This window comes from Sinocyclocheilus grahami, unplaced genomic scaffold (assembly GCF_001515645.1).
Source record: "Sinocyclocheilus grahami isolate Dianchi unplaced genomic scaffold, SAMN03320097.WGS_v1.1 scaffold998.1, whole genome shotgun sequence".
NCBI lineage: Eukaryota > Metazoa > Chordata > Actinopteri > Cypriniformes > Cyprinidae > Sinocyclocheilus > Sinocyclocheilus grahami.
This window is the reverse complement of record NW_015506177.1, coordinates 17076-31701: the sequence shown is the minus strand read 5'-3', so window position 1 is coordinate 31701 and position 14626 is coordinate 17076. Positions and strand designations below refer to the sequence as shown.

General features: G+C 37.5%; 1 protein-coding gene across 1 annotated transcript in view; it reads right to left on the bottom strand.

Annotated features, from left to right (window-relative positions):
- Positions 1 to 14626, bottom strand: part of LOC107565378 (transmembrane protein 132C-like) — a 178856-nt gene that overhangs the window by 148612 nt on the left and 15618 nt on the right. Inside the window, exon 2 of the mRNA XM_016250593.1 lies at positions 12381 to 13287. Within this exon, the coding sequence (XP_016106079.1) occupies positions 12381 to 13273 (893 nt within the window). The 5' untranslated portion in view covers positions 13274 to 13287. The remainder of the gene's footprint in view (positions 1 to 12380; positions 13288 to 14626) is intronic.

The window sequence follows — 14626 nt, the reverse complement described above, 5'->3', positions numbered from 1 at the left end:
GACTGGGAAGGATATGGACCCGAGGAACGCTCATGGGTACCTAGGACCGATATACTGGACCCCGCCTTAATGTCTGAGTTCCATGCTGCCCATCCTGATCAGCCGGCACCTCGGGGCAGAGGTAGACCACCGTGGCGTCAGGGTTTTCGGCCCTCAGGTGCGGACCGTGGAGGGGGGGGGGGTACTTTAACAGATCGGCCAGGCTCCACCACTACCCAATCACAACGATCCCTCTCACCTGAGTTCTGAGCACCTGCACCTCTCACCAATCAAGCACTTCACTACCAGCCTGCATAAAAGCACACACCTCAGACACCCTCACTGTCCGGTCTCGTATACACGTAGAGGACTCAATGACTTTGCTACTACTTCCATTTGAATACTTCCTGCATTACTTACCTCCTAGTGTCTCCTCATCTCCAAGTGTCTCCTGTTCCTCCTAGTTCCCGGATTGCTGAGGTGTGTGCTCCTCCTGCCTGCATTCCAGCTCCTGTACAGCCAAAGACCTGGATTACCCCGCTCATCATATCCTTCGAACTATTCCCTCGCCATCACCTCCTCTGAACCCTACCCCAGTACTCACTGTGACCCAATAAACCTATTTGATTTATACTAACCTGTTGCGTCAGACCTCTTCCGTTACAATAGTGAGAATTGGTCCCTATACTAAAGTGTTACCATATTATATTTTATTTTATTTGTTTATCAAAAGTGATAGATTTTAACATTGTTACAAAAAATTCAATTTCAAATAAACGCTGTTCTTTTGTACTTTCTATCATCCAAGAATCCTGAAAAAAATCAACATGGTTTTCACAAAAATACTATGCACCCCAACTGTTTTCAACATTGATAATAATAATAAATGTTGCTTGTGCAACAAATCGGCATATAAATAAATCTGCATATTACAATGATTTCTGAAGGATCATGTGAGAGGTAAATAACAAAACAGAAAACTGTTATTTAAATTAGCAATATCACACAAGTAATCACAGCCATGCTGATGTACAGCCATATCACATGGCTACGGGTGTGATATTCTGTTTATACGACATTTCGACGGCACAAGTGGAAATACTTAAGAAACAACAATGGAGTGTCTTTAAAAACCCTCTTTTGTGCGGAACTAATTACTTCCGCCACGGATTTAAATGTTAAGTTGACAGTTTAACAGCTGAGCCCAAACATCCGTTACTAATTCGATAACGTCACTTTAGAACTAGTAACGAAGGAACATTTAGTTGCTTTATTAAAAGCTTACTGTATTACTGTATTAAAAATGCTCACTGTATTATGTAGTCAAGTATTATGAGAGAGAGATGGACTGAGCGAGTGTGATTACCCGCATTTGATACAGCATTCATTCTTCAGCTCAATCTCATATTGACAACAAAACATTAGTTTGAATATTCGCTGAGGAAAGTGATCCTTACTTTCCACATCTTCGAAAACATTGAAGCAATTTTCAAATAGACATAATCTTTATAAACAAATCACATATTTGAAGTCAAAACAACTACATTCTCACCTAAAAAAAACTACATTCCATGACACAAAAACAGTATTATTCTTAAAATTATAGTGGATTTGGGTGTCCACCATGACACTCGCTGTGAGAAATACCGCAAGCGAAGTGATACAAACGGTGAAACAGTTGGAGTTCTGTTAACACTGGAATATCGCATGCCTCAAAAGGCTCTCAGCCAATCAAATTCGAGGACCAGAAATAACTGTTGTATAAATAATAATAACATAATTTTTGATCAAATAAATGCAGCCTTGGTTAGAATAAGAGACCTCTATCAAAAAACTGAAAACATTTTATCTTCATTTTTTTATTCATGCATTTTAAAGAGTTAATTTAGATTAGATGTCTGGATTGCACTGGTAGAGCGATGCTGTATAGTCTCAGTAAAACTTTGGAACTGTGTCATGCAAATCACATTTGACACTAAGTTTCTGGCCATGTTTGTGCCGCTATCTGATTTGCATGATTCCTTGCAAACTGGGTGCTAAAACAATCCAAACAACATGTGCAAATAAACAATGCTATCAGTGAATTCCCTTAAGAGAGTCTGTCCCAGGTTTATCAATGATAATTTTTCATTCTTAATCTGAAAACCATAAAATCCTGACAGGTTCCTGTTAGTAGATAGAGCTGACAGGGCAAGAATCCCAGGAGACATTCAGTAGGGAAAAAACGGACACATTGAGAAGCAAAAATATATGTTTTTGTGCATGAAACACCAGCTTGTTTTGTTCTTGGCTGTTCTTCACAGAGAATTTTAGTTCTGGTGGAGGTTGCAGAGATCAGCGGTCACAGACAATGTCGGGTTTCTTATTCTTTTACAAAAGTCTACAGATATTTTTTTTTCAAGTGAGTAGGGCTCACTGTATGCTGTTCTGGCTGTGTATCTAGACCTTATTAATAGCCCTTTTCAACACTTTTGCAACCACAGAGATTACACCATCATACGATCATCAATGCATGTCCTGTTATCTGATGATTCTGAGATTACTGGACCTGACAAGAGATCCCCCCCACAAGCTGATCAAGGCTTAGCCACCCACACACTCTTCCAGAAGCTTCTGAGGGCTTTGCTCCAAATCACATGCTTAAAGGGAAAGATAAAGGCCAAACCTCCCAACCAGTCTCAGTGGTGCTGATGGCCAGAATCAGGTCATTCCGAAGCCTTGAAGCATACTTCACCAATCCCCATTTAGGGAAACATCTTTCACTATTAAAGACTTCCAATTGTTCTCCCCATCCAGCAGTGATCAAAAAGATAAGTACAGGAGGCAGAACAGGTGTTGTAACTCACTTTGTTTCAATGTCTGTAACTGAGTGGTTGCTTTTTCACTTTGCACACACATCTGAAACTTTGACATAATATTCCCAGATTTATCTGCTACAAATTAAAGTAGTTTAGAAATCTATAACTACACACAAAAAAACCCAACTGTAAATCAATGAGAAATGAGAATACGAAGAGTGTCAGAATACAAAGAAATGGTTGAAGCAAACTAACATCTATGCTATGCTTTTTTTCAATTCTGTAAATACAACAAAGATTATTGGAGTGTTTTACAAGAAAATACTACTTCAGGCTTTCTACTTCAAAATTTCCCATTTAATTCAATGTGTTACTTCATAATTATAATTCATTTCTACATAATTATTATGTGAAATTTACAAGCAATTTCTGAGTGAAAATTGCTTTATCAAATTATTTTTAGTCTAGTAGAAATTTGAAACCTGCAAAAGTAATTAATGGAACTGGCTGAAACTTAACATCCAATATCAGTCAATAAATATTCAATATCAAACCATTCTAACTAATAAATGGCCAATATTACAAATATACCATTTAAGTTTAGGGTCAATCAATTTTATATATATAAAAACTACATATATACACACACACACTCGCACGTGCACACACACACACACACACACACTACTTTTATTCAGCAAAGACACTTTCAATTAAAAAATAAAATATATTTAAAACAGAAAAGTCAGAAATTCTAAGAACATTTCACAATATTACTGCTTTCATTGTGATTTTATCAAATCACTGCAGTCTTGATGAGCATAAGAAACTTTTTTCAAATACATTAAAAAATCTTACCAACCCCAAACTTTAAAACAGTGGTGTTAAAATGCATTCAAAACATGCATTATTTTACAACAAAGTTCAAGTTTAAGCTAGCAATCTTCATATACCACTATCATGGACAACAGTTTTTCTCTGGGAATAAGTCTGGTTCTTAAAGTCAAAAAACAATCGGCTTTACTTAGCAGTGGTGGCCTGCTGTGAACTGCGAGGAGGAAAATGAGAAATGTCTGAGCGCAGCACTGACCATCCACAACACTCAATGTTACTCATTCTGATCATGGTTTAGCCTAACAAACTTCCACACTTCAGAGAGAGGCGAAAGTACCCGTTCCTCCCAGGACCCCCCGGGTCTGTGCAAAACAGGCAAAGTGAATAATAATTAAGGAAAAAGAATCATCCAGTGCCTTCAGTCAAATAATGACAGCCACCGTGCTGAAAGGTTGAGAAATTCATGGGTGGGGATGCATTAAAAATCATTACCAAAAAATGTGCACACTAAGATTATTCGCTGCGGGCAGCCGCTGATTGCTTTGTGGAGGGAGTCTGTGCGGCAAGCAAATCAAACTGGAGCTTGAGAGCGAATAAGTTTCCCCTGTGCACAAATCACTAATTACTTATTAATGGCCAGATGAAGAGAGTCTGTGCCTTCAAAGTAAACACGTGCCAGCGACCCTGGAGGGGCAGAAGGAAATTGGGAGGAATCGCTCTGTAAACTGTGATGGCAACTAATCAAGTTCAGTGGCTCTTGCAGCCTCCAATACATCGGTGAAAAGGCCAATTCATAGCCCTTGCTCTAAGGGGACACTGAAAATAAATGCACAGAACCATATGAGAGAGAGAGAGAGAGAGAGAGAGAGAGAAAGAGAGGCAAACAGTGGATGAGAGAAACACCATTTCAGGAACATCAGGAAGAAACATGTATTTCATCTGTACAGTGAAGGCGAATGGGGACCTAGGAGAGCCGTGGCCACAACTGACATATATTGTACAGAAAAGAGCAGCTTGTAATAGGGATGCACAATAGATCGAGACCATATCAGTTAATGTATTGTTCAATATTAGACTTTTTTACAGTTAAATATCTAACACCTTTAGAGATAAATGCCTTAAAAAACAATGTTAAATGTAATCTGAGAAGGATTTCTCAAAATAAAAATAAATTTTTCACTGCACTGCACATTACTCACAGAATATTTTAGTTTTTAGCATCTCATTTTTACTTTACAGACAAAATAGCGCATAATTTTAATATCAGCCATAACAAAAATAATTATCTGTATCAGCCAGAATATTAGTATTGATGCAGTCCTAGCTAGTAGTCGACCGATATATCGCCAAGGCAGATATATCGGCCGATATTTGGCATTTTTCAAATATCGGCATCAGCCGATAAGTTTTCCTGTTTGGCCGATGCGTTCTTTTATTTTGAACAGTGTGCTCACATTCTCCCTTTTGCTCGCTGTTGTCGTTAAAGTCCCCCGTAGTCAAAAATTGTATCCCTTAAAACTCATCTTTGATCATAAAAATTACATATTTAAATGTTTTTTCTAGTGAAAATAATTTTCTCAGGCCATAAAATAGTTTGAATTTAACTCTACACCCTTGCCTCATTTACTATATGTGGATCTATGAATATGCAAATTAGCTCCGCCTCCGGTCACACCAACCAGGGCCTCCTGATCCACGGATAATGACTGATAAAACTATGTTTTTACTAGCGGACAACTACACTGGATACTGTAACAGTCGTTAAAGTTACTTACTTGATGTTGTGTCCTCAAAATGCCTTGAAGACTCGAATGCAGCCAAGTTTGTGATTCTTAATTCGCACCCGCAAGCAATGTGTGTGAAGTGCGGACACCAATGCAGGAGAGGTGGGTCTGACTCCAGGCTACTTTTACACTGTTGCCACGGGCTATTATTTAAGTTAGCAGTTCTAAATTCACATTAAACCACAGCTTCATGGGTTTTTTGCTTTATTTTATTTTTGGTTTTGTGCTGGTAATTGGTATATTTTGTATGCTATCTCTATGTTATGATCTCTATGTGCGCCGCGTTTGTATAAATGGAGAGAGGGATATGCTAACGACAGGAATCTATCCCTTGACGTGATTGGTTATTGAATTTTGTGACATAGCAAACCGAGGGCTGTTTCAAACCGCGTTTCTGGGACTGCCATTGGGAAACTACAGTTTTAAGGAGAAAATACTCAGCAATGGTGCTGATTAATGGATTGGCGCATGGTTTGTCTAAAAGCAAATTAAAAACACCACATAGACAAATAAACAACATAAAAAACTTGATTTTCACTACGGGGGACTTCTGTCTAATACGGATAGAAGTCTGTCTAATAATCAGATAGAACGATTAAACAAAGGAATTAAAATGTATACAAAAAGTATTATAACGATTGCTTTTATATTATTAGTAATAGAAAGGCAAACATTATAATACGTTCTTGTTTGCCATCAGCATTCAGCAAATACGCATTTATATCCTTTAAACAAATCTTTGAATGACTAATGAACATTTAATTTCACAAACCTTGCAAACTTGGTCGGATCCAGTTGTGAGATCTTGTTAAGTGTGCATATGTATCCTGCATGATCGCGTGTTCTCTGCGTGACGGTCGGTCCGTGCGAATTGAATGCTGATAGGAGGAGAGTTCAGCTTCACTGGAGATGCACGATCAACAAACTTTAAACTCGTGATTTTAAATTATGCTGCACTTTATGCATTTGCCCACTGTCATATTCATGTCATTTCCACTGTGTGCTGTACGTAAAATGAGTGTTACCTTGGCTTTATTTGGAAAAAAATATTATTCCCAAAGCACGCAAACTTCCCAGAATACTGAGTGCCCTGTTGGTTACAGTGTTTACTTCCTTTTTAATTATATTTTTATTAAATATTTATTTATTTGTTAAAAATACTTTGTCATCTAAAGTATATGTATGTTTATTTTACACATTTATTTTTTTATCCATTTTCAAATTATTTCAAATTTCTTAAATATTAATTAAAATAAAATTATATCTGCTTTATATCGGCCACCCTGATACCCTGCTTTCCAAGATATCGGCATCGGCTGTCAAAAAACCAATATCGGTCGACCACTAGTCCTAGCATGGACAATTTATATGGAAGAGCTTTGGTGTACCACACAAAAAAAGAAAGTCATACAAACAAATTATGACATTTGTTTCTTTAAGAACGAATGTATTATATCAGAACATGATTAATATATGCATAAATGTGTTCAACACCCACAGTAAGCCATATTAAAGTGACTGAATTTTTAACCAGAGGACAATGGATCTACAAAGTTGCTGTACTTGAGTACAAGTGTGAAAAATGCATTATGGGTGGCCTTTAAATCAGCTATTTAAACATAAATCTTTTGCTTTTTCAAAAAGAAAGTCAATAAATTATATGACCACAAGGCTATTAAAGTGAAATGCAATAATTATATTCACCATCATTCATTTATTTGACACGCCTTCAAATTCAAGACAAGCAGAATCATGTTTATGGATCAGTTAAATGACAGAGCCAATCAACTTATGGTCATTTGTACTCATCAGAATGGTGTATATGCAATTGGACTAAAATTGGATGAGGAAATATATCGCTGCTATAGCAAAATAAGAAATGGTCCATAAGGAACGATTATTCATTTGCATGTCTTAGCATATATTCCACTGGGACGTGCAGAAACGTGTAAGATTGTTTAGCCAAAATTACAATACAGCAGGGGCTATTTATCTTTTGAGAGGGTGTTAATTTGTTTGTGAGAGAAGCGTGTTTCCATTTGCATTATGAATCAGGTGTAAATCCCATCTCAACATGTTACTGCTCTCCAAACCACTAATGAGGCAAAAAGAAAGGAAGTGCAAGCTCCAAATACACGACACTGGCCTGAGAATTAAAATAACAAATTTAAGAGCGTGTTCATCACCAATTAACATTGTAATCTTACAGTCATGTGTTCTATTCTCAGAGAAAGATTACAAATATTGGTCAGTGGGACTGGTTAAGAACGGTTGTAAAATGTAATCAAAAAATCTTGTTTAAAAATAGCTAATTTTTTTCCAGAGCATCTGCGGGATTTCTCTCACAAGAGACCAGAAAGTGGAAAATGGAAAACACAAATGAAAAGCTTTACATGCATGGGTGAACTGCTGCTGCAAAATATTTCATTTCTATTATAATAAATATAATTTAAATATTAGTTTTAAAATTGGAAGATTTATTAATATAATAGTAATAATAATAATATTAAAAAATATATATATTATATTATCATACATATTTCTTAATCTATAAATAAAGATATATTTAGAAGATATATTTATCTAAATGTATCTATTTCAACATATTTATTAATTTATTTGTAGATTTTCATGCTAAAAAAAAACATGAAGATGCACTTTAAATCTCAGTCCTACAGTGTATGGTGTTTTCATCTGAACATCGTGCTGGAGGAAGTCTGGCAGTCAGATGCGATTCTCAGGAGCTATTCTGTTTTACCCTGATTGTGTTAGGCAGGGAAAAGCTGATCAGGGAGCATTTTTATCCCTAGGCTGATGATAAGATGAGGAGATCTGGCTCCAAGAGCACCAGCAACACAACCGGTTTGAACCATGTGCCGCCGCCCAACGTAACCTCCTCCCCTCCCCCTCAAGCACCTACACAACTACACAACACATCAACAGCCATGGACCCTAGAGAAACAGCCCTATCAGCAGCGCTCAGCTGGTCACTATTTAAAAAAAACTGTTTGGTTGGAACTCGGAGTGCAGCCCAAGCCGAGAACAGAGCTGTGCCTATCTCCAGGGGTTGAGGGGACTTGGAGCCATCACAAAGACATTAAGGCATCAAGTAGAGGAAAGGCAAAAAGAAAGGGGAAAAAACCCTTTTATAGGATCTTATCACCAGACTTTATGAACACAGGAGGAACTACAGAGAAATCGACATCATTGAACAGTTTCCCACAGCACCACGTCACCCAAGACAACACAAATTTACTTGCTATTGAGGACTAAACTTTCTCTTTCCCCATTAATTAAAACTGGCCTGATAACTCTTTTAGAAACTGCTGTTTAGCGCACCCTTGGAGAACATTTCCGAAAACAACGCATCTGCCAGGAGCTTCTTTATTTCTGTCTACATCAAAGGCAATTAATTTCTGAGCTTTTTATTTCTGCATGCTAAGCTTCATTCATTGTTCTAGTAAACACCCACTATTCGCAAACGAATTAGATAGGAGCAAAACTGGATCGTATTGAGACCAGAACACTTAAAGTTCGTTAATCACGCATGAGATAGTGGCCGAGCTGTAATTCAACGGTAACCGAGGTTGACAAATTTGCCAAGGCAGTTAGCGTATAACTGAAAACATGATTTAGATATCAGGCATGAGAAAATACAAACAGGAATGAACATTAATTTCTCTCACGGTCATTTACTCACTTGCACAGAATGTCTTTAGTCGCTTCATCAAATCCGCTTGTTCTAATTAGAGCTCAACACTCAATGAATCAATAAAGAATTTTTTCACTTTTGCACACTGGGTTGTTAGGAAAATTAATTTCAAACAGGTCATCTTGTGTAGTCTGCACATCTCTTACTTAATAATGAATTTGTATTTAGTTGCATTCTACTAATTAAGAGTTAAATCTACTAATTGAGAGTTAATTAGTAATTGTTTTGAAAGGGTAATCTCACGAATTGCCTTCGGGCTATGTAGATGTCACATAATGTCAAGATAAACTTTTAAATAAATATAATTTAAATATTAGTTTTAAAATTGGAAGATTTATTAATATAATAGTAATAATAATAATATTAAAAAATATATATATTATATTATCATACATATTTCTTAATCTATAAATAAAGATATATTTAGAAGATATATTTATCTAAATGTATCTATTTCAACATATTTATTAATTTATTTGTAGATTTTCATGCTAAAAAAAAACATGAAGATGCACTTTAAATCTCAGTCCTACAGTGTATGGTGTTTTCATCTGAACATCGTGCTGGAGGAAGTCTGGCAGTCAGATGCGATTCTCAGGAGCTATTCTGTTTTACCCTGATTGTGTTAGGCAGGGAAAAGCTGATCAGGGAGCATTTTTATCCCTAGGCTGATGATAAGATGAGGAGATCTGGCTCCAAGAGCACCAGCAACACAACCGGTTTGAACCATGTGCCGCCGCCCAACGTAACCTCCTCCCCTCCCCCTCAAGCACCTACACAACTACACAACACATCAACAGCCATGGACCCTAGAGAAACAGCCCTATCAGCAGCGCTCAGCTGGTCACTATTTAAAAAAAACTGTTTGGTTGGAACTCGGAGTGCAGCCCAAGCCGAGAACAGAGCTGTGCCTATCTCCAGGGGTTGAGGGGACTTGGAGCCATCACAAAGACATTTAGGCATCAAGTAGAGGAAAGGCAAAAAGAAAGGGAAAAAAACCCTTTTATAGGATCTTATCACCAGACTTTATGAACACAGGAGGAACTACAGAGAAATCGACATCATTGAACAGTTTCCCACAGCACCACGTCACCCAAGACAACACAAATTTACTTGCTATTGAGGACTAAACTTTCTCTTTCCCCATTAATTAAAACTGGCCTGATAACTCTTTTAGAAACTGCTGTTTAGCGCACCCTTGGAGAACATTTCCGAAAACAACGCATCTGCCAGGAGCTTCTTTATTTCTGTCTACATCAAAGGCAATTAATTTCTGAGCTTTTTATTTCTGCATGCTAAGCTTCATTCATTGTTCTAGTAAACACCCACTATTCGCAAACGAATTAGATAGGAGCAAAACTGGATCGTATTGAGACCAGAACACTTAAAGTTCGTTAATCACGCATGAGATAGTGGCCGAGCTGTAATTCAACGGTAACCGAGGTTGACAAATTTGCCAAGGCAGTTAGCGTATAACTGAAAACATGATTTAGATATCAGGCATGAGAAAATACAAACAGGAATGAACATTAATTTCTCTCACGGTCATTTACTCACTTGCACAGAATGTCTTTAGTCGCTTCATCAAATCCGCTTGTTCTAATTAGAGCTCAACACTCAATGAATCAAAGAATTTTCTCACTTTTGCACACTGGGTTGTTAGGAAAATTAATTTCAAACAGGTCATCTTGTGTAGTCTGCACATCTCTTACTTAATAATGAATTTGTATTTAGTTGCATTCTACTAATTAAGAGTTAAATCTACTAATTGAGAGTTAATTAGTAATTGTTTTGAAAGGGTAATCTCACGAATTGCCTTTGGGCTATGTAGATGTCACATAATGTCAAGATAAACTTTTAAATATGTTCCCCTAGAAGGTGCAGTCGTTTTATAACACCTATCGTTAAAGTACAGTGGTTTTGAACAGGTGAGATTCAGGTCTGTTCTGTTAAAGGGATAGTTCACCCAAAAATGAAAATTCTGTTATTAATGACTTACCCTTATGTCATTCCAAACCTGTAAGACCTTTGTTCAACCATAATTTTCTGAAGCTACGAGAATACTTTTTGTGTGCAAAGAAAATAAAAATAAAGTAGCTTCATAACATTACGATTGAACCACTGATGTCACATGGATTATTTTAAAGATGTCCCTACCTTTCTGTACCTTCACCGTAGGACCCTTGCTGTCTATGGAGGGTCAGAAGGCTCTCGGATTTCATCAAAAATATCTTAATTTGTGTTCTGAATATGAACGAACATTTTACAGGTTTGGAACAACATATGGGTGAGTAATTAATGACAGAATTTAAATTTTTGGGTGAACTATCTCTAAGATTGTGGACAAACCTCCCACATCTTTTGATGATGTCAAAGATTGTGTGATTATGGCATTTTGATGTAAACAACATGGTAGAAGCCAGTCAAATTAGACAGATTTCAACATGGATAGGTTGCATGACATGTCCTCATCTTTGAAAACCATGAACAAAGCTACACAAGGTACTGTACAAGGAAACACAATCCAGGCTACATTTTGGGTCCCATACTTTTCAAAAAAATTAATTTCCAGACTTTTCCAATCATTTGTTAGGATTACTGGTAAATGCTTTTAAAATCTTCTAAAGAACACAGTTACTGTACAGAGAGTAATTTGTAGTCAAATGAATGACTAGAATAAATGTAAGTAGTAAAGAAATTCCTTGAATTTTCCATGACATTTTCAGAGTCTATTAATTTGTGAGACTTTTCGAGGCCCGGATATAACACTTTTGAAATTACCAGATACCTCAGGACTGTGGGAATCACACGGGATCACTTGATAAATGTGGTTTGCGCTGACAACAGTGAATTTGGAGAGCATGAAATCATCCAAATTCAAGGGCCATGCAGAAACTAAAATTGTCAATTTATCTATTCAGCCTACATTAGAAACAGCATGCCTACTCAAACTGAGTGGGCATGATCTTGAGCCAAGTGAATTTTGAATACAACTTCCAAAAACTAAAAAAAATGAAATAGTTTTACTTGATTATTTAATTTTCATGGTATTTGCAGGTTAAGTATTAACAGTGCTGCAAATATTTTTTGGGGGTGGGTGAACCGTTGGGGGCAAAAAATATGTCATCACAAATATGTCAACAAAACATGGTTAACAAACCCTTTTTTCAAATGTACTTTTGATTAATTATCAAAATGTCAGATATGCTCTTTTCCATCAAATGAATAAAATAAAGTATCACTAAAAAAGTACTACAAGAGTTGGTCACTCACCTTAAAGTGAAGATCTCTACTGATGAAAGGGTGGAGACTGCTAGGAAGGCTGACACCGTCTCCCTCTGCCTGATGGGTCTGGAGGGAACCATCACCACAAAGTTACTGTCCAAACGCAGCTCAGAGAGCGGCTGGAATAGGCGTACGCTGCCGATCCTGCGCATGGGTGTGGGCCCTGAGAAGTACCCGGCAGGGCCCAGCTGCCCAGTGCGGATGGAATTGGTCTTGCGGGAGTCTTCCGAGCTGCATTCCCCAGTGTCGGTGGATTGTAGCATGTAATACAGCTCCACAGGAGTGCCTTCAACCAGCTCGGGAGATCTCTGTCGACCTGGTATGACACTAGGGGGACTGAACCAGCTAGGCAGAGGCTCCAGTTCAGCCACGCACAGTCCGAGTTCCCCTTTTAGATGACAGGTGCCTCGTACCTCTTGGGTTTCGTGGAAGGCAAACATCCTGACACACGGCAACTTGTCCACCGCACTGTAGTCATCCCAGTCCCGGCCCACAACGTAGAAGAGAACCTGAACCTTCGGCCAACTTGGATGGATTCGCTCACTGATAATAAAAGTCTGCACTTTCCAGTTAAAACTAAAGAGAGGAGAGGAAGTGGACGATGGCGACGTGGATGGGGGGTTGTTGAAGAGTTCCGGGCCCAGAAGCTCCGCAGGCACAGGTTGTTCTACATACAGTGGTCCGTAACTGGCATTGACCGACGGCGTCTTTCTGGCTTGTTGGATGAAGAAAAGTTCTGTACGAACCTGCAGGCTGGAGTTCCTCATGATGTCCTGGTTGGCCTCCTTTAGGAAGAAGGCAGACTCTGCATTCAGCACCTGGTATCGGACCGGAAGATAAGTCGGGATGGCACCGAATCTCTGCAGTCCTTCCATCAGCATCCGACTGTCGATGACTGACAAATAACAGAGAAGACAAAAAAGACATCACTCATCCATCTATCAGACCTCTAAGCCCGACCTAGCTACTTGCATGCTCTTACATGCTTTAAAGTAAGAGTCATTTGTCTCCCGCCCCATTCTGCAATCCCATCTCCAGGCAACTGGACTCTTTTATTGAATGCCTTCAACCAGCAGTTCACTGCAGATATTTGGGGTGATGGAAGGACCCAAGAGGCTCCATTGATTTTGCGTCACAGCGCTGGTCTGAGAGAAAGAGATGCTGGAGATTTGTGACAGCTGGTGGCAGACAAATGCTATTGGTGCTTGAGGCAGACACTACAGCACAGCAAGAGGATGCTTATATACCATTGTGTAACATGAAGTATTTTATGGGTTGTTTAAAGGTTTTATATATAGCTTGAGTCTGGGGATATATTCTACTGAATTTGTATACAGTTAATTTTGTTTTATTATTCTGTTAATGTAAATCACCCATAATAAATCAAATCATCTCATGAATATTGAGTAAATATAGTGGAATCAGTTTGCTTTGTTTCAGGGGAGCCAGATATTGAGAAGAGTAATGCAAAGTGTCAGTGAAGAAAGGTGGGAGAAAAAGTTTACTCAAAGACTATTTTCCTGTGGTACTAAAACATTATTCTTTTTGGCAGCAATAAAAAAGAAGAGAGAAAAAGTGAGAAAGATAAAGAGTAAAGACTCGAAAGAAAAAAAGAAATCAGAGAAATAAAGCACAAAGGGCGCACTGAATGCGGTGCTGCAACAAACTGATTAATAACTCAAGTTAAATTTTGATTTCTTTAAAAAAAAAAAAAAGTATTTCATTTGGAAACAATAAGAATAACATGTCTAGTCATTTGGAATAATCAGATGGGAATATGGCAGTAAACCAGCAATTTTTTGTTTCTCTCTCAAAATAAATGTTTAGCCAAAATATTATGTGGACCATGTGTACTGAAAATTACAGTGAAACTTCTAGTGAACCTTTGTTCACACTTAATGAAATCAAGAAAGAAGTGTGATTAAAAGAAAGAAAGAAAGGAGACACAACAACGCTAAAATTTATGCCAACTACGATTAGCAAGTTAATGGCTGATAATAGATCAATTATATTATATAGGCCTATACATAAATTTGACAAATTTACATGATACTTAAATATTTTGGCAACAGATAAAAACATATCCTGATCATTAGGATACAGACTAATATGATATTCTGGCATGAAATTCAAGCATTTACAGCATATTAACTCATCAAATATTCAATATATTACAATAAAATAATTCTCTATAAATATAAGTAATAAAAATGTAAGAATATGTATATATTTTA